Source organism: Anas platyrhynchos, chromosome 25 (assembly GCF_047663525.1).
Source record: "Anas platyrhynchos isolate ZD024472 breed Pekin duck chromosome 25, IASCAAS_PekinDuck_T2T, whole genome shotgun sequence".
Taxonomy (NCBI): domain Eukaryota; kingdom Metazoa; phylum Chordata; class Aves; order Anseriformes; family Anatidae; genus Anas; species Anas platyrhynchos.
The window spans coordinates 8,207,209-8,226,743 of record NC_092611.1 but is presented as its reverse complement, the minus strand read 5'-3'; the positions used below and the strand labels follow the sequence as shown (position 1 = coordinate 8,226,743).

At 39.2% G+C, this 19,535-nt stretch overlaps 1 protein-coding gene across 6 annotated transcripts in view; it reads left to right on the top strand.

Annotated features, from left to right (window-relative positions):
• The window catches only part of USP28 (ubiquitin specific peptidase 28), a 31,172-nt gene that overhangs the window by 9,920 nt on the left and 1,717 nt on the right, over positions 1-19,535 (top strand). For 2 of the 6 annotated variants that reach the window (XM_072027652.1, XM_027444311.3), the window contains 23 exons: positions 244-376; positions 1,117-1,219; positions 1,922-2,084; positions 2,979-3,065; positions 3,874-4,011; positions 4,435-4,508; positions 5,045-5,121; positions 5,494-5,642; positions 7,733-7,860; positions 8,024-8,119; positions 9,574-9,768; positions 10,513-10,727; positions 11,046-11,116; positions 11,437-11,665; positions 12,452-12,655; positions 13,592-13,731; positions 13,920-14,105; positions 14,993-15,088; positions 16,068-16,246; positions 16,340-16,418; positions 16,815-16,894; positions 17,883-18,006; positions 18,744-18,942. In XM_072027652.1, the coding sequence (XP_071883753.1) occupies positions 244-376; positions 1,117-1,219; positions 1,922-2,084; positions 2,979-3,065; positions 3,874-4,011; positions 4,435-4,508; positions 5,045-5,121; positions 5,494-5,642; positions 7,733-7,860; positions 8,024-8,119; positions 9,574-9,768; positions 10,513-10,727; positions 11,046-11,116; positions 11,437-11,665; positions 12,452-12,655; positions 13,592-13,731; positions 13,920-14,105; positions 14,993-15,088; positions 16,068-16,246; positions 16,340-16,418; positions 16,815-16,894; positions 17,883-18,006; positions 18,744-18,942 (3,145 nt within the window). Of the gene's footprint in view, positions 1-243; positions 377-1,116; positions 1,220-1,921; positions 2,085-2,978; positions 3,066-3,873; positions 4,012-4,434; positions 4,509-5,044; positions 5,122-5,493; positions 5,643-5,958; positions 6,036-7,732; positions 7,861-8,023; positions 8,120-9,573; positions 9,769-10,512; positions 10,728-11,045; positions 11,117-11,436; positions 11,666-12,451; positions 12,656-13,591; positions 13,732-13,919; positions 14,106-14,992; positions 15,089-16,067; positions 16,247-16,339; positions 16,419-16,814; positions 16,895-17,882; positions 18,007-18,743; positions 18,943-19,535 lie in introns of those variants that run through there. The other 4 variants (XM_072027653.1, XM_072027654.1, XM_072027655.1 and 1 more) reach the window with 4 other exon arrangements.

Below are 19,535 nucleotides of genomic sequence, written 5' to 3'. Positions count from 1 at the left end.
TTAGTTAATGGAGTCTATAATGCTCTAGTAATAAAGGCAAAGTGCTTTCCATCAGATAAATTGTAGCCTTTATTATATTCATTTTTTACTGCTACTTGTCGTCAGTAGATAGCTTTCTTCTGTGATGAGAGAAAGCAAAGTTGGAGCCAGTATGCCTATCTTTACCGTGGATGCATTAAATTTCATACAAATTTCGATGATGTAACACTGGAACTATGGATTTCTTCCATGTCTTCCTCCTAGGCTGCTAATGGAGACCTAATGGAAGCAGTCACCTTCCTCACGGAGGAGCATGCTCAAGAGCCTGCTCAGGACACGGCTGCTGCTGAGCCATCTGCTTGGGAAGGGAGTGCTGTGGGCAAACAGCTTCCACAAAGTAAGTGGGTCATCTCTGCTCACACTGTGTCTCCTAAAGTTCTTCTTAAATGTTGTCTGAGATAAAAGGGAAAGCAATGAGCCTCCGAGCTTCTGCCAAGATTCTGTGAATCTCTCCCATTCCTGTCCTGACACAGATTTTGCTAATATTTGTCACTTGACTTGGGATGGTTCAGGGAAATAAAAAAAAAAAAAAAAAAAAAAAAAAAAAAAACACTTTGGTATCAGTAAGGTTAGTTTTCCTAGAACCAGCTCATCTCTGGGTCAGCTAAGGGCCAGTTTGTAGGTAACAGATCATGCTACGAAGATGTATTTATTTTAAACAACTGATCAGTTGGCTAACACAGAAAACCCAGGAAACTCCTAAACCAGAGACCAGAATAGAGAACCGAATCCCTGTCAAGGCATATATTTCTTTCTGCAGCATTAACTTGCAGAGCAGGTTAATTAATACATATGAAATATTCCAGCAAGCTCTGAACTTGGGTGTAAGGAAATCTGGCCTTTACACAGCTGAATGGTCTGTGCTCCTAACCAAGCCCACTCAATGTGTTTTTTTTATGATCTCATAGCGTGATCCAACCTAAAAGAATTTGTTCTTATAACTTTTACTAGAAAATCATGCTTGCATCATGTTAAAAGTCATGTTTGTAAAGTGTAACATTTTCTAGAAGTTCCTTTCAAAGAAAACATTTGCTTCCACCTGGTGGAAAATTGATTAGAATGCTGCTCTGCTTCTAGATGGTGCTGCTCTCAACCCTAACAACAAAGACGACCTCCACACAGTTGTTTTCAGACAACTGGAATCACCAAAAGGTCAGGCTGCAGAAAGAGATGCTGAAAGGTCAGTGGATTTGAAGTTTGTTTTTGGTTTTGCCAGATACTGTAGGTGGATTCTTAAGCTGATTACATTTTTTGTAACTGCAAAACAACCAAATAATGTAAAAGATGTGTATCTGCTGCTTTTAAACAGCATGTGGATTGTTACTGTCTTCTAGGTGGTATAGGTGATCTTTACTTTTGGAGCAGCACTGCAACATGATGGTTGAAGTAGAAAAAATAACTTTAGTTGTGTCTTATTTGATTCCTCCTGACATGGCTGGCATGCCAAACAAAGCAATGCTTTACTGGTATTGTAGCACCTATTGAAGAAGCACTGTGAAATCTCATGTATCAATTCACCTCGCTCTAGTCACTGTGTAGCGCTTTCCTTTTACAGTGGGTTGGGTTGGATTGAATTTGCCTCCAGTAATGACTAAGTAGCACTAGATACTAATTTTGCATGCAGCTAGTTTACAAAGAAAAACATGCGTATCTAACACCTCATTCCATCATCTCAAATTATCTTCCAGTCCTGTTTTTCATCCACCTCATTTCAGAGTTGGAACTTTTTTGGAGTCAGGTGAGATATTTGTTGCCTGTAGTGCCAGATATCACCTGACAGTGTTCAGCTCTGCATCCTGCCTGTGACTAGAGTACAGCTTCCAGAGTTTCTGAGGCTCTTTGTGAGATGGTGTTTCACAGAAGTGTTCATGTTTTGTGACAGACCACAGGAAGTACATTCTGCTGAAAACAAAAATCGTTCCAAAAGGAAACGCTGTGAAGTTTGGGGAGAGAATCCCAAACAGAGTGACTGGAGAAGAGTGGGCGACTGGCCTGTTGGAATGAAAAACATTGGTAATACATGTTGGTTTAGCGCTGTCATACAGGTAATCTAATGGCAACGTTCTTGTGTGATAGCTGCAGTCTTGGAGACAAAATATTTATCAATTAAAATTAAATATTTAATATCTTCATAGTTTCATGCATAGAGAAGTGAATGTGGCTATCCTCAGATAATACTGTTTTTATTTTACATGATGTTTACTCTAAGCATATGTAAAAAAAAGAGCAGTTAAAAAGAGATTTTGCATAAAAATAGATGCATATAATCAGTGTGTGTGTGCAATTGCTTTTTTTGGTGCGGTGATGTACAAATACTTAATGGATGACAGAAACTGGACTGGAAAGGGGAACTGATAATATAATTATACTGGCGTCACTGTTAGCTCTATAACACTTGGGGTATCAGGTTCTGGTTAATGGAATACAGTGGCACAGATACTTGAACTAATAAGCAACTAGGCAGTGTATTATTATTAGTGATAACCTGAACAAGAAGAGACAACACTAAGTGCCACTGAACAAATTTGTCTCTTCTAACCATTTTACATAGCAGATAAATGTTAATCAATCATGGCTCTCTAGCTTTGAGAAGTAAAAAAGCTGCAAATGAGCTCATTTTTCTGTGTGACTTGCTCTTGTATGCGTTTTCTAAGCTTGCCTGTACAGAATAGAATACTCCTTCTTAAACTGATTATATGGCCTGAACTGGGAGCATGAGATTTTCTTCTTTGGAGGAGCATAAGGAATATGGAGGGTGCAGATGTAAGCAGCCTGTGTACCACACCAGTACTTCTTGAATGTTTATGTAGTAACACAAGGCCATTGAAGAATTAGCAGTGAACAGAAAAAGCTGTGGAGTAAGAGTCAGTGGTGCATAAAACTGAAATGAGTCAAATCCTCGTAGGTGTTGATAATTGTTACCTCTCCTTTCCTTTCAGTCTCTGTTCCAGTTGCCAGAATTTCGGAGGCTGGTCCTTGGCTACTCTCTGCCACAAAGTGTACTTGAAAGTTGTCGTAGTCGCACTGTAAGTTTTCATCACGTAAAGCTGTGAAGTTTCCCTTTTGTGGTATACTGTTTTGTTCTTTCTTTAAACAGATTTAATTTGAAACAGGCCCTCTGAGACCTCTGTTCATATGTTAACAACACTTAAATTGCCTAGCTGCTTTAAAGACAAATTTGGGAAATGTTTTACAAAGACAGAATTGCTGTAGGAAAAAAAAAAAAAGTAAGCTTTTCTCTAGAGCTTCTAAATGAGTTGCAGGGAGAAATCTGACCCATAAAACTTCTTGGCAGATTGTTCGTTTGTTATATGCTCCTCAGAAGAACTGGTATTTAAGGCAGTCTGAAGGCCTGCTAGCTCCAGCATCTTCTGAGAGTGGTCAGCAGAAGATGCCTAGAAAATATTTAAGGAAAGTTATACATAGAATTATCTTTTGCTTGTTATGTATGTCATTCTAGTTTTTGGCCACCACCATTTAGGAGATTCAGTGTATTTGCTTTTGTTTGTGCTCTTGGTATTCTAAAAAACCCAAAGTGCGTAAAGAAGAACTTTAGAAGTTACCTTACCTTTTAGCTACTATTACGTCTGGAACCTCCTTTCTCTGAAGTTCCTGATAAGTTATTTTTTTCTCCCATGCATCCACTGGGAGATCATATTGTTTCCGAAAAAGGACACTGCATGTCTTTCTGCTTTTGTCTTTTATTAATGTCATCTCTTTCCTTGGTCCTTAGCTTACCTCTTAAGTCATGTGCATGTTTGTTTGCACTTTGTTTTTAAATGCTGCTTTTTGAGCTGCAGGAAGGGTTTGGCTTTTCTTCTTCTTGTGATGCAGGGAAAAAGAAATATTGCATTCATGCAAGAACTTCAGTGTCTGTTTGCTTTAATGCTGGGAACACGTCGTAAGTTTGTGGACCCTTCTGCAGCACTGGAACTTTTAAGAGACGCATTTAGATCAGCTGAAGAACAGCAGGTAAAACCACGTTACAAAGCCTTTTGCTTTTTTTTCAGACCAGCACTTGCTAACAGAAATTCTGTTTCACTTCATCCTCTTATTTTCAGAGAGCTCTTCACTTGTTGGTCAGCTGACAAGCAGCTGTCCCTGTGTCACTTAGGTGAAATGCACGCGCTTGGTAGTTAAACAGCCACTGTAACAGTGCTGTACCCTGTGCCATCTGGGTAGTAATCACAATAATTTCCTCCCACTAGCCTGCTGATGAACAGGGTGTTCACTATGGGTCTAAATCATCGCAGCACTTCAGTTTCATGCTTCTTTCGGATGGGTAGGTACAGCAGTATTGGTTGGGTTTTGTTCGCATAGGTTTGTGAAACCAGCAGAGTGTGAAAACACATCCTTCTTGGTATGTTTGACTCTCAACTTTTGTCTCTCTTCTAGCAAGATGTGAGTGAATTTACACACAAACTACTGGATTGGCTGGAAGATGCATTCCAGCTTGCTGTGAATGTCAAGTGAGTTTTTTATGATACCAGGAGTTTGACTTGTCACTGAGGAGAAACAGATTTTAAATGTGACTGCTCAATAAATGAGAGGGCTTGAAATGAAAATTTTGAGTAATGAAAAAGACTTCTTTGTTTACTGATGGTAATCCTCCGTCAGCGTGAAATGTGCTTATGGACTGTTAGATCTACATTTCTTGCTTAAGTGTAGGACAGTATTCAATGCCAGTATGGACTACAAAGCATACAAGCTTTAAGGGAACTCAACAGACTGGTGTAAAAAGACCTGGTTGGTTTTGATTGTGTTTTGTTTTTGTGTGTTTTTTTTGAACTATTTCAAAATAGTTCACTGTTTTTTCCTTGCCAGTATTATTATGTGCTTTTGAGTGTGGAAATATATGAGAAGCTTCCTCTCTGTTTTGTGCTTTGATAGAAAACTGTATTTTTGATTGTAGGAAGATTGCCAAGCAAGTGCTTAGATTAAGAGTTAAGGCTTTTTTGCAGCCTAAAGCTGCAAATGAATTCTGTGCTTTTTCTTTCTGAAACAGAAGCCCTGCAGATAAATCTGAAAACCCAATGGTACAACTTTTCTATGGCACTTTCTTGACTGAAGGTGTCCATGAAGGTGAGTTAAGGTTTTGGTAGATTCATTTTTAACTCCTTTAAGAAATCTGATTTATGGCAGTGATAATACATGTTTTTGTTGCATATCCTTGATGAATTTGCCTGGATCTTCATTGTTATAGTAAACTTGCAAATAATCTTCTTTATAAAATTGTTTTTAACATCTATAAAATATGTCTTCTGAAAGTATTTAATGTTTGTAAGTGCTTCTGTGTTTGAAAGCACTTATTCTGTAAGGAGGCTTACCCTGACAGACATGTAGAAAGCTATATGCACTTCATTTCTTAAAAGTAGTGCATCTAAACTGGTGCCCATGACAACCTCTCATGTTAACTTGACAAAACGTGGGTTTTGTATCATTTTCATCATCCAGGCAACACTTTTTCCAAGATCGAAACCTTCGGTCAGTATCCCCTGCAGGTAAATGGTTATCGAAACTTGAATGAGTGCTTGGAAGGAGCCATGGTGGAGGGAGAAATGGATGAGGAGACTGCAACTCAGTCAGTGAAATATGGACAGGAGGTTAGTTGCAAGTTTTGTTGAGGTTTTGGTTGCTTTCTAAAGAAAAATTCAATACGTGTAGCACAGGTGTGTCTCAGTATAGTGTGATAACTTTAAATGGCATTTGTAAACAGTCACTACTAACTGAATAAAAAAAATTTGTCTGTGTACCTGGAATCTCGTATAAATGTATGTTAGTGTTACATAGATACTGAGTCTGCTTATTTGTAAAGATGTGTTGTCCTATGTAACCAATTAGAGGAGTTTGTTTTAAATTAAAAAGGTAAAGAGCTGCTTCTGATGCAAGTGTGATAAAGTCTCTCTCTTTCTGTTGAAGCCTACCTGTACCTGAGTAGGGGGAGAACCACTGCCTCCATATTTTCGGAGGGTAAAAGTACAGTGCTTAACTCTATGGTATGCCATTTGGAATTTGTATCTTTCTCCCTATTACAGTGTGTGTTTTTTTTCTTTTCATTTTCACTCTTATCTTCTGACTGTGCTGATTTTTTTTTCTTTTAAATCCTGCAAATCACAAATCAGTCATGAACTACTTATCTGCAGCAAACTAGAAAGCTAAGATACATCATTATATTCAGCATCCTATATACATTAAGAACAGCTGAGAAGTTAGGTTGAGAAAGACTGAGAAATAATATTAAGAATTTTGCATAGGTGTCTGGCTTAGAAGGGATAAAAAAAGTATTTCTGTTCAATGAGAAGGTTTGAAAATGTCTTGCTGTGCTTTAAACTAGCAAAAGAAAAATGAAATCTTGTGCTGCTAAGCCCTGTCTGACTTTGGTCTCAAATGATTGTTTCTGGTTTTCCTAGTTCCTGCATGAAGCTGTTTGGATGCATTTGCAGCACATTTAGTTGAAATTGGTGTAGGCTGGTGCCAGAGACAAAGGGATACAGAGAGCTAATCAGGCAGGTTCACTTCAATCCAAGGTTTTTAGCTTCTTCAACTCCTTTTCTGAAAGGTAGGGGGAAATTGGACTAATGACAGAGATGTTTTAGTCTTTCTGTGTCTGTGCAGACAGAACGAAAAAGCTCTATTTCCAAGAAATATGATTGGAAAAAGTGCATCTTAATTTTACTTTCTAGGAAGTCTGCGTGATAGGGGGCATAGAGAATAAGGTGCGTTTTGTCTTTGGAGAACTTAGGTGAGTGCACTGAAGCTTAAAGGATCACAAGGATTAATTAGAATTACGTTTCCCCTAGTTAATAGGTGTGTAAATCTTTCCTTTTCCGTTTTTGGGTTCTCTTGTTCTGAAGATTGGGCTGCTTCTGAAAAAGCTCTGCTAACTGGCCATTTCTTTCCAAAGCATTTAAAATTATATATATATTTACAGTGAAGGGGATTCTTTTAGATATAAAACTTGCTGTTCCACTTTGGTATGGGGCAGATTTATTGTGGCAGGATATCTGGCATGAATCATGCAAAAGAAAATGACCGTAGTGTGTTCATCATGAGTCCGACAGAGAGTGTTGTCCGTTTGGTGCCATGCTAAGGTAGGTGAAGTAAACGGGAAGTGGATGTTTGAGATATTTGTGAACCCAGTAAGGCAGAGGAAGTATGAATTCAACCAAGATTTTTTCTTTCAGCATGGCTCTTTGAAACAGTTGCTATATATATAGAAAGTGGGTTTCTTGTCTGAATCTCCTAAATTGAATAGTTCTAAAACAGACGCAGAGAGGATAAGGAATAACACACTGCTTAAGGACTTCTGTTTTGTTATTCATCATTGCATGTGATCTACGTTGGCAAATAACTACTGTAGAGGGTTGTAGCTGACATCCAGAGTTTGTGTAGTGTCTGGTGATTTTCTGAAGTTGAGTGCTGAACCAGTTAATAAGCTACCAAGCTGGGATGTGTCAGGCAATGAAAATTAGCCTTCTGAAAGTTATTATGAGGTTGCTTCATGGTAAAAGTGTAAAATGCAAGTGGAAGAAATTTAATCTCATAAAATTTGATTTTCTGACTAGTCACTCCATAAACACAATATACATTAAGAATTTAAAGACAGCTAGATATTTAGGATCAGTCTAAAATGTGCTGTTTGGCAGTCATCTTAAAACAAGTCCCCCTGGGGGCATTTCTGCTTTTTTTACAGCGCTGGTTTACAAAGCTTCCACCAGTATTGACCTTTGAACTCTCCCGATTTGAGTTCAATCAGTCACTGGGACAGCCAGAAAAAATTCACACCAAGCTAGAATTTCCTCAGACTATTTATATGGACAGGTGAGATTTTCTGTTGTATGGTATGTTTAAATCTATTGCTTTATTTTAATTCAAGAAATTTAAAAGACGGTATTGTTGAACAAGGAAAGGATTCTAAAATACTTACGAAAGACTGGATCTGAGAAGTAAATATATCTCATGTGATTGGGCTTTGTCTGTCTAGGTACCTTTACTGCAGCAAAGAGCTTATTCAGATGAAGAGAGAAGAAATGAAGAGATTAAAGGAGAGAATGACAGTTCTGCAACAGAAACTGGAAAGGTAAGTAGTCAGCTAACTTTATTTTTGTACCACGTGGAAGTTTTGTAAATACTTCCTTTCAAACAAGTATTCAAAGAGAAAACATATAGGAAGGAGAGACACCTGTGTTCTGAGAAGCCTGGAGTGTGGAAGTGTGTTTTTATAAGAAAAGCCTGGGTTTGTTGATGGTTTCTGCAGATTAAGAATATTGTTACATGAGCAAATTTTTAAATACTGCAGTTGGAACTGTCAACTGTATTTACATGTTTCCTTGAAAATGTCTATTAATACCTTTAAAAAGAAACTACATTATGTGCTGCATTAGATGTTCTTTACAGCTTAGCTTTTGGCGTTACTTATGTAGTGGGGAAAACCAGTAGCAAAGATCTGGTTTGTGGGCAAACAGAAGGCTTCATTTTCCAGGGGCTTTGTCTAAAAGTCTTTTTAATCAGCTTTAAACTTGCTTAATTTTTTTTTATATTCGATTATGACAATTCTGTGAACAGGTGGAAGGCAAATGCTTGTCCTGCACTGTAGTAGCCTTAGAATTGTGTGTTAGGCATAGCCTCCGGCAGGCGTTGTGTGAGTGGTTCATATTTAGGTCCACGTGTGGCATTGTATTGAGTCTGGCTGGGATGGAGTTTGTTTTCTTCTTAGCAGCCTGTGCTGTGTTTTGGATCTCTGACTGCAGCAAAGCTGATAACTCACCCATGTTTTGGCTATTGCAGTGTCAAGGCTTCCTCTGCTTCCCACTCCTCTCCCCCCCCCCAAGGCATGCAAGCTGGGGGTGAGCAAGGAGGGGACGCAGCTGGGACAACCCACAGATGTATCCCTAAACAACCATGTCACACACTGTCACAGGTGTGGAGAGCTGCTGTAAGAGGTGCTCTGGTGTTACTGCTAAACCAGCCCTCAACTCAGTCTAGGCTTTGGAAATGGCCAGCCTTTAGAGAGGGAATGTCAGCAGCAGCTATCAACAGACAGAATCCGTATGGTGCCAAGGCAGGGGCATGCTTCTCAGTAGTGGAAACATGATCTGAACACTGAAAGGGATAGCAGAGGGCTCTTCTTGTAGCTGCATGGCTTTCTGAGGAACAGAAGAGCTGGATGCATTTGAGGAACAAGTGTGTATGCATAGGCCCTACGCATTTTTCAGATTCTAAAAAGGAAATTGTGGCAGGGCGAGGTATTTAAAAAATAAATAAATAAAATCCAGGTTTGTATATGCTGTCGTAATGAGAGTTCAAAATTACTTTGAACTTTGCAGCTTTGTGAATGTTCAACGAGGCAATGTCCTAAGATTGAGATACGATTTCTGCGTTCAAAGCAATTAAAAATAAAAACGATTATTCTATGTCAGCTCTCTGTAAACATGTTGTGTCATAAATTAATATGTAGTAGCTTATTTGTTGCTCTTCTCAAGCTTAACCAGTCATGTTCCTTCATTAATGGAATGTTTTGCTTTTTTATTATAGGTACATGAAATATGGCTCTGGCCCAGCTCGCTTTCCACTACCTGACATGCTCCAGTATGTTCTTGAATTCATCGCTACAAAGTCTGCTGTACCTGTGTCTCCTGAATGTGTATCTTCTGCTCAGGACTCTGAGACAACTGTCCTGCAGTCCCAAGCTGGGTCGTGCATTTTGGACATGCTTTCACAGCCAAACAGGTTAGTAGATAGAAAAACATTTTTAGGAGAACACATTACATTTCAACTAAATGCTACTGGTTTTCATTCTGAAAGTGAATTATGTATGTGGGCTCTTGCGAGCATGATGGCCTGTACAAGTGCAAGTAGTCAGTGGCTACTTTATTCCTGATTTGCTTCTGTTTGTCTACGTATAATACTGCAGCTAGTCTGTGTTTTTGGGGGGGTTTTGGTTGTTTGTTTTTTTTTGGTGTGTGTTTTTTTTTTTTGGTGTTTGTTTGGTGTTTTTTTTTTTGTTTTTCCTTACAAAGCATTGCCATATTCCATAAACAGTAATTCCAAGTTAAGTTATATGCTCTTTTTTGATTAGGTTACTATTTTTTATCCCTGTTAAATTACTGCAATATTGGATAATTGCAAACCTGCCCAGTTTGGTTGGCCTCCACTCCATGCTATGTAAATAAATTAATTTCCTAGTAAGGGATGGAATTTTTGGAATTACTCATTGTGGGTCTATTCCTCACTGTATTCTTCCAGTTAGCTAAAGAATTTTAGCTTTTATTTGTCCTGCCCTATAATTTAATTTGGTCTGTTAAGGAAGAATTGCATTTCCATTAATTTATTTTCTTTGTGTTGTACCATCCTAAAATAAAAATATCTGCTCTGGCTCTTGAGTAATTTTTGTTTAACTTCTTTTATTTTCTTTATTAAATCCTTCTCAATTTTTTATGAATCTGCCTGTTACTATGGGATTTTGTTTTGCAGCATACTAGAAAGAAAGGATACTGAGACTGAAGATGCAGCTGTCCTTTTGGCAAATTCCTCACCGCAGAAAAAATTGGATGTGCCACTCCAGCCTTCTGGTTCACCAGCAGAAATATCTGAACGGCCAGCTCCTCATGTGGTTTCTGAGGAAGAGATGAACCTTGTTAGGACATGTCTACAGCGATGGAGAAATGAGATTGAACAAGACGTGCAAGGTTGGCCCTAAACGTTTGTTGTGATTTTTGTGTTGATTGCTATCCTGATTTCCTCTCTGTTGCTTCAACTGGATACATCCTGAGCTATGCCCTGTGGTGTTCCTGCTCATCTAAAAATACTCCTCCATGTTTTGAGGTACATGGTATACCCACTGAGCTTGGACCTACCATCAAATAACCTTGTACAAGTTTCAACTCTGTTAAGTTTATTTGATCATTATTGCCTGGCTTCAAACTTTTTGAAAGTGAAGAGGGCCAGAATAGCCTGGGTAGTCATTATTTTTTATGTATTTTTCTCATTCGTGATGTTCTTGGCAGATCTGAAGGAGTCTATTACCAGAGTTAACCTATCCATTGAGCAAATGTACTGTGACCCTCTCCTCCAACAGGTAAAAAATGCAGCTTTGTTAGGTAAATATTAAACTGATGATGCTGATAATGTTTTTTGTTCATCGTTGTCAGTTCAGGTTATCCGCTTTGTTGTATTTAAAAAAAAATCCCAGTGTTATGATGAAGAGGAGAAAGGATTTGTTTAAAAAAAAAAAAGTTTTTCCCTTAAAAGTCAGTTCTTACACAGCAGTAAATTTAATGTATGACTTGTCTTGTACAAGGCAACATCTGTGAATGTGTTTTGTAACTTCTTTACAGAGATCAGACAACTTCCTTTACTAGAAGTAGGTCTGAGAACTCTGTCCATTTGAACTTGCAGGTTCCCTATCATTTGCATGCAGTCTTGGTACACGAAGGGCAAGCAAATGCTGGTCACTACTGGGCCTACATATATGATCAGCCTCGAAAAAGCTGGCTCAAATACAATGACATCTCCGTGACAGAATCATCATGGGAAGAATTGGAGAGAGATTCATTTGGCGGCTCGAAGAATGCTAGTGCCTACTGCCTGATGTACATAAGTGATAAGGTGTCCAGCTTTGTTGCAGGTACTGGAGTTGCATATTTAGAGATCTGTGTGTTATGTTTTTTCATGTATTATGTTGAACCTACACAGTAGTCTTTTGTTATGCAGCCTTCCCTATTACATGAGTTATTGGTAACAGTTGCTTAGTCTTGTGAGTTTGTTTGCAGTGCCAATGTATAAATAGTTATGTGGATAAATTATTGTGCACGTGGCACTATACATGGCCAACAGCTGTAGAAGAACCTAATAATTTCGTGCATGGTACATTTTGATGCAATAAATAGAAGCAAACAATAGAGAACTGTCATTCTGTTCATTGCTAAATATTGCTGATGAGAATCTGGAAGTTTTTCTTTGTCTCTCTGTGACAGGTCCATTTCTGGAATGAGCCCATGATTTATTTTGTTTTTTCCCTATTTAATGCAATTTCTGTTGTTTTTAAAAATGCTTCGCTTTTACGGTGTGTGCATAAGAAAAATATCTTTATACCAGAGATTTCATCATTTGGTTTTGATCATTTTAAGACTTGTCAAAAGCTAGAATTTCTTGGGTTTTTGTGGTATTTCAAAACTTAATACTGAAGTAGATATAAAAGGTGCTGATAAGTACCAGCATGAAATTCATGCTTTCGGGTCCATGTGGTTTCCAACCTCTGTATGTTATGTGATGTTGTCGATGCGATGTGTTAAGCTTGATTGTGACTGTTCCACTGTGGGCAGTTTAAATACCGTTCTCTGTACAGCCCTTGACTACAGATGTATTTCTGACCTATGTATTTCACTATATGCAACTCATGCGTTTCTTCCAGATGAAGATGATGGCTCAGAGGTCGGACAGTTTCAGAAGGAGGTTGAAGCCTTGCCCCCCGAACTGAGACACTACATTCAAGAAGACAATTGGCGACTTGAGCAGGAGGCAGAGGAGTGGGAGGAAGAGCAGTCTTGCAAGATTCCTCAGATGGAGCCATCAGCTGCTTCTGAATCACAGGACCTGTCTTCTGAATCAGGACTAGGTGATACCACATCAGATTTTGTGATCTTTGTTGAAACTAATAACAATCAGTTGGTCATAAAGACCACGTTTTGGAGCCTTATGTAAATGTCTAGGTATCTTGAAGGAACAGGTAATGAATTAGCAAGGGCGGCTGGTTTGGGGACTATGTCCTGGCAATACAAAAAGCTATTCTATGGTTTTTGTACATCTGTCCTTCCAGGCTTGTCAACAGAAATGGTGTTTTCTATTCATTTAATCATAATGAGCTAATTTCATTGCACTTCCAGACTTTTTTTTTTTTTTTTTTTGTACGAATGTTGAGTAGACAATATCCAAGCGCTATTCTCTTGAGTGGGAAAGTGTTACTTAGCAATCCCTGACAGTGTGTGCCATACCCACTGAAAAGGTTTCGTGAGGCTTCTATTCACAAGCTCACGATGAAATACATTCAACCTCTGGGATGAATGTAGCAGCTGTTTAATCATGCACAGAAGTGCTACAAAGCATTTTTAGGACAAGAGAGGAAAAGAAGACGTAAATGGAGAGCAAACATTCGTTACAATATTGTATTTTGATGGAACCGAGTAACAAGCTCACTCCAGACTTGAAAAAAGTATTAAATTGGTGTCTTGTATCATGTTGTCTGGTGGTGCAGCAGATTAAAATGTTAATAAAGCCATTGTGTTATGTTGGGCCAGAATTCCTGAGAATGTGCACTTTTAGTAGAGTGTTACATCTTTAGTGCTGCATAACCAAGTTTTTGACAAAATGAAGGTGGCTGATAATTTCTAATGTGAATGATTTCGGATGCTATTCACAGTTAAAGAAGTTGGTATGTGTGCCTGGTAAATTTGAAAGAGGGCTGCTTTCATCTCATGCGCTTCCTTTTACCCTCTGAGCATTTGAGTTTGTGTCTTGCAGTTCATGTTCTAATGCCACATCGTTGTCCTGACAGATCAGTCTTCAGGCTGTGAGCAGAGCGTGCGTTCTCTGTCTTCTGAGCATGCCATGATTGTGAAGGATCAGACTGCCAAGGCCATTGCGAACACAGCCACTGCCTATGAAAAGAACGGTGTTGAGGCAGCTCTCTACAAGGTAAGGACTGAACCCTGGCCCAGAGAGCAACCTGTTGTTGTCTTTGTATCATTCTTCTTAATAAACCTTTGCTTTTTCTGTTTCTGTGTAATTATGTAGCTGTACCACATATAACTCGGTCCCCTCCTGCTTTCCTGTATTTTGCTTTTGTTTTTCTTATTCCTTTTTCTTTTTCTTCTTGGCCACAGCCAAAGGAGGTAGAACCAATGAAGGCCCACCCGGGAGAAACAACCTTTACAGTTCAGGCAGAACAACCACAAGATGCTAAAGAAACAGAGTCTGCTGCCCAAACTAGCTCACAGGTCTCTGAAGTGGAAATCCCCAGTGTGGGGAAGATTTCTGTTAGATCTGATGCAGATGGATATAATGAGGAGGTACAGCTCCCAGTGCAGAAGTTAATTACTGACCATCACTAACCCATAACTTTATAGTCAGTTGGCTTTGAGCTTTCTAAGACTGGATACGACAGACATCTGTCACAGAAACAGTACTGTTTTCAGAGTAAACTTTTCCCCTGTAGAAATAAAATTTGGTAGCCAGACCAAATTGATTAGTAGCTTCTTTTCTAAATGCCATCAGAGAAGCAGCTCAGTAAAAAGCACTCAATCCTTAGATCTGCTCGGTATCCCTGTGGGTGGTCTTTCTGGCATAACTATATCAAAATTGCCCCTGATGTTTTAGTTTATTTACAAGCCCCTTTAGGTCTTCAGAGTTTTGTCCCATTTATCAAAGAAGTTGAGTCCTAGTAGTGTAACTTAGAGAATCCTAGCTACTGATTTGAGTGTTTAACCTCATTTATACATACTTGAGCAACATTCTAGAAGCTGGCTCTTTCACAAGTCCTGTTGAGTTAGTAGACTATGCTTAATACATGCTTGTATGAAGTTAGCACAATGAAATGCTCTGCCACAGGCACCGCTGTCTTCTTACTTGCAGTGCTCAAGAAAAGTGAGTGGGACATAGAGGGGTTAGGGTTAGCGTGCTTTATGTTCTCACTTGCTGGATTTAGAAATTCAAGGCTTGGAGCAACAAGCCTTCTAATTCAAGTGCTAAAATCTGCATGTCAAGTGCATGTGATAGGTGGAGTAACTGGTATGTAAGCAAGTAGCAGCTCTGGCTTATTCCGCCTGATTTTGTATGATTTCCTGTAGACTTTATCTTTTGAAAGTTTTTCCTTTCTTCACCATGCCTTTTCTTCTTTTCCTGTCTGTTACCGTTTTCCTTGTTGTTGTTCGTGTTTGTTTTCCTGCTTTCATGGTAGGTGATGCTGAGTCCAGCCATGCAAGGTGTCATCCTGGCTATTGCAAAAGCCCGCCAGACCTTTGATCGAGATGGGTCTGAAGCAGGGCTCGTTAAGGTATTCTATTTGTTTGCTAAATTGAGCAGCATGGAAATCAGTTTTCGCAGAATGAAGAATCTGTTATATTTAAAGACATATCAAGAAAGTGAAAGGAAAGATTTGTGCACTTTTTTTCCTTCTAACTAACGGCTTTTCTGTTTGTGCTTGCATGATGTCCTTGTTCCAAACAATTTTTAGAGCTTGTAAGCTCTGAAGAAACAGCAGATTTTACTTTTCTCTGTTTATACTGCTTATTCTTTGTATTCTTTGAGGGTATAGGTAATTCTGCCTGTTTAAAAAAAGAAAAGTAGGCTTTCTTTGCCTTTTAAAATCTGTTGCATGTCCTTGATGCAATTGTCAGGAAATAAACCAGCACTCATGAATTTTTTTTCTTTGGTCTTGAAAATGCATACTTACTATAACCACTCTTGTAAAATGTCTTCAAGAAATGAATGCATGACATAGAGGGACTTGAAAGAATGTAAACTGCTGAATACAGAAATTGGTGTTAGGTTTTAGAGGCAGGTAGATCTAATGACAAAAGGTGGCAAGGGAGAAATCACCTGTGTTACTTATCTACAAGAATATATATCACAAAATACTCTTGCATCTTAATGCAGATAATACAGATGCAAGAGGATTGCACTTGATTTTGACAACCTGGCACTGGCAAGAAGCTTACCAAAACTGTTTGAGGAAGTTATGTGTCTCACCCTCTCTGAAGAGCATTTGGAAGCATTTAGACACCTTGGTGCTTTGGAAAATCGCATGTCTGATGCATGTGCTTTGCCTTGATATACAATGCCCCTTTTTTTTAATTTTAGCTTCAGATGCTTTTGGGCTTCTATTCACCAACAGAACGTAACTAAGCAGCAGAGGCTAGTTATCTCCCATGAGAATCCCATCATTGTAGGACACATTTAAGCTCTGTATTGGCTCCTGTAGAATTCAGGCAGTCAGAAGCGTGGGCGTTTCAGTACCTGTGTTTCATTGGCAGGCATTCCATGAAGAATACTCCAGGCTCTATCTCCTTTCCAAAGAGACCCCCACCCCTCAGAACGATGCCCGGTTGCAACATGTGCTCGTTTACTTCCTGCAAAACAATGCTCCCAAACAGGTTGTGGAACGGACCCTTCTCGAACAGTTTGCAGATAAAAACCTCAGCTACGATGAAAGGTTTGTGCTGTGGATTCCAAGATGAAGTTTTTCTCATCTGGAAGCAGCTGGGGCCATTCTTCTGACTTTCTCATCTCTGCTTATACGGAGCAGGTCAATTAGCATTATGAAGGTAGCACGAGCTAAGCTGAGAGAAATCGGTCCTGACGAGGTCGATATGGAGGAGTATAAGGTAAGGGACTGAAATGCCACCTTTGATTGATCCTTCACACTGTCAGAACTCGTGCTGTCCAAAGCAGCATGTGGGAAACTGAGAATGTGGTACAGAACAGAGTAAGCACATAGAGCAGTAGCTGGCATGCCTGTAGGTAACAGCCATGACTGGTTTCATCTGAAATTTGTATCTTCAGAAACTATGAGAGAGAATGAGTACACTGGAAATTTCCTGAGCTTTCAGGAATGTTTATGCAGTTGACTAAATCATTATGTTGAGTGCATGGCTTTTAAGAATGTTAATCTCTTTGAAGGGTAAAGTCTGCTATACTTCTGAGTTGTGAAGGAATGTAAAACTTGGGTGTGCATGTTACAGCTGAAGCTGATACTCTGCTTTCTTTCTCCTCCTCAACAGAGATGGCATGAAGACTATAGCCTTTTTCGCAAGGTATCTGTTTACCTGCTTACAGGGTTGGAGCTGTATCAGAACAGAAAGTAAGCTTACTTTGTGTGTTTGAATATACTTTCTGACTTGCTAGTAGCCCTTTCTTCAATGCAGAGCCAACCTTGGTTATCAATTTAAACGTTATGCTGAGGTACTATTTAGGTTCTTTAGTGTCCTCTAATCTTCCCCTCAGTGGAGCTGTACGTTCTTATTTCCAGAGATGTGTTTGCAGAAATGCTTGCCATCACTTTTTCTGCCCTTTGGACTCCTGTACTAAAATCTAAGTGTCTTGAACTGGCATTATACTTGGTTTAAACACATTTTGGAGCTCTTTAGACTCTTATGATTTTTTTTAAAGGGCCTTCTTTTTCTCCCTAACGTTTTAGTTGCATAATTATCGCAGTATGGAGAAAGACTGTGCTGTTTTGTGAAAGGTTTGTATTTTGAAAAGTGATTTTTCCAATCCAGAAAAAAAATTAATAGCTGCTAGAGTTATTCATGGATGGAAACAGATTTCTGAGGTGGCTGGCAGTGATGAGCTGCCAAGTTCAGGTGGGCAAATGAACAAGAGGCTGGGCAAGAGTATGTCAGAGATTCTCTGAACTTACATCTCTCTATCAACTCTTTGAGAAGTTGGATCCAGCAGTTGTTCTGTTTTCTCAGCAGGGTTTTTATAAGGTCAAAATATATAAACAAACTGAAAATATTATCCTTTGCATTTCTGTGAGTGTTCTCCCAAAGTGCAAAGTTCTTGGAGCAGTGCAGAAAATGTTGGCATTCATGGTCTCGGCCAGTTATACACAAACTTTAAAGGGCTATTCATAAGGTACTCATTTGGAACGCAGGGCAAAAATTACTTAATTTGACATAGAAGCATCTGTTTATACTTTGGCAAGGAAATTTTAGTTTTCCTGTTGGGTCTGATGTTAGTTACTGTTCAAGCTAAATGGAAAATATTTCCCAAGTTGACATGATTGACCACACTGTAGTTTGTGACAGCGACAGACATGGGCTGGACAGCTGACACTCTTCTCCTAGGTACCAGGAGTCCCTGACCTACCTGGTCTATGCCTACCAAAGTAACACCGCTCTGCTGATGAAAGGAACCAACAGAGGAGTGAATGAATCACTGATTGCCTTGTACAGAAGAAAGTGTCTCTTGGTGCGTAATGAAGTGCGCTCAACTCATGTGGGGAGGGTTGTGGAATGGTAAAAGCAGCCTGGTTAACATCAGCTCTTTTTGTTCTGTGATGCAGTTCACTTACTGCTCAGTACACGTTGCCCAAAGGATCGGATTGGACCGTATCCCCTTCCAGGAGCACATCTCATTAACATGCTGCTTTTTCCAGGGAATGTTCCAGTACAGCTGAACTTACTATTGGGTTTTTAAGTCAGCACTTTTCAAAAAAGCAGTAGTTGTATTGGGTTTTGTCTGTTAGCTTCCTTCCCTCACAATATTTATTTCTGATATTGATGCCTTCCTCTTTCTGAACAAAAGGTGATGCCCTTTTCAGTGGGAAGAAAAAAGCAGTATAAAAATTAGATTTGTTGTTAGTTTGTGCTCTGTGGTTTCCAAGACCAGTGTGACTCTGTCTTACACCTGTTACCGTGGCTTCTGCCCCTTATTGAGTACCATCAGTAGCATGGAAATCTAGAATAATTCAACGAAAGAAGGTTTGATGTGATTTTTGAGGAATCTTGTTAAAGGCAAATATTAAAATCAGAATTATAAATAAGCTATATATATGCTATATGCATATATAACAAATTGCATCTATGTATCTAAACACATACATTTTTTGTTTTCTGTAGTGTGATTCCTTTGATAAAGGTTGCTGTTCCATCAAAACCTAGCACCTGGTTCTGTTTAAGTCTCTCTGATTCTCCCTCCTCTCCTAGAAGTTGAATGAGGTGGCAGCATCTCTGTTTGTGAGTTGTGAAGAAGCTCGTGTGGCAGAGGGCATTAGTATCCTGAATGAGCTGATCATCCCCTGCATGCACCTCATGAGCACCTGTGACATCTGCCAAGAAGATCTGGATGCCATTGAGGTCATGCGAAACCGCTGGTGCTCCTATTTGGGACAAGAAGACATGGACGGTAGGGAATGAATGCCCGCATTACCTTTTTCACACTGTGGTCAGGGCAGTGTCTAGATCTTAATTAGAAAGGAACTGAAGGGCATTTAAAACAGCATTAGTGTTGTAGCAAGTCTGGGTATTTCTGATGGAGGTTGTGAAAGGATAAATGTATTTGTATCATCAATTGAATTATGTTGGTTTCAATCTCCTTTATCTATATATGAAGGTTTGGGGAGTCATTGCAGGTTTTTTCTATCATTAGGAAAGGGCAAATTTTCCATAGGAAAATAAGGCAAAGACATGCAGATTTATTCTCCAAATACTGTTGTAAAGAATAAATTTGTATCAATGTCTGCTAATAGGCAAGTTTCCCATTTTTGGGCTTGTCGTAACAGCTTTTACTTAAAAGGTTATGAAAAAACAAAAGTAGGCTGCTTGCACCTCCTGTCCAGATCATGTGAGGTAGTTCAAATGTCACCACTGTCCTGATGGCTTTCATCATCTGAAAGAGCCTGTCCTTTAATGCACAGTCTCATGCTGGAGTTTGTGTGGTCAGCTCATTCGTATGGTCAGTCATTTACCATGAACTGAAAAATGTCTTCTCTATGGGTT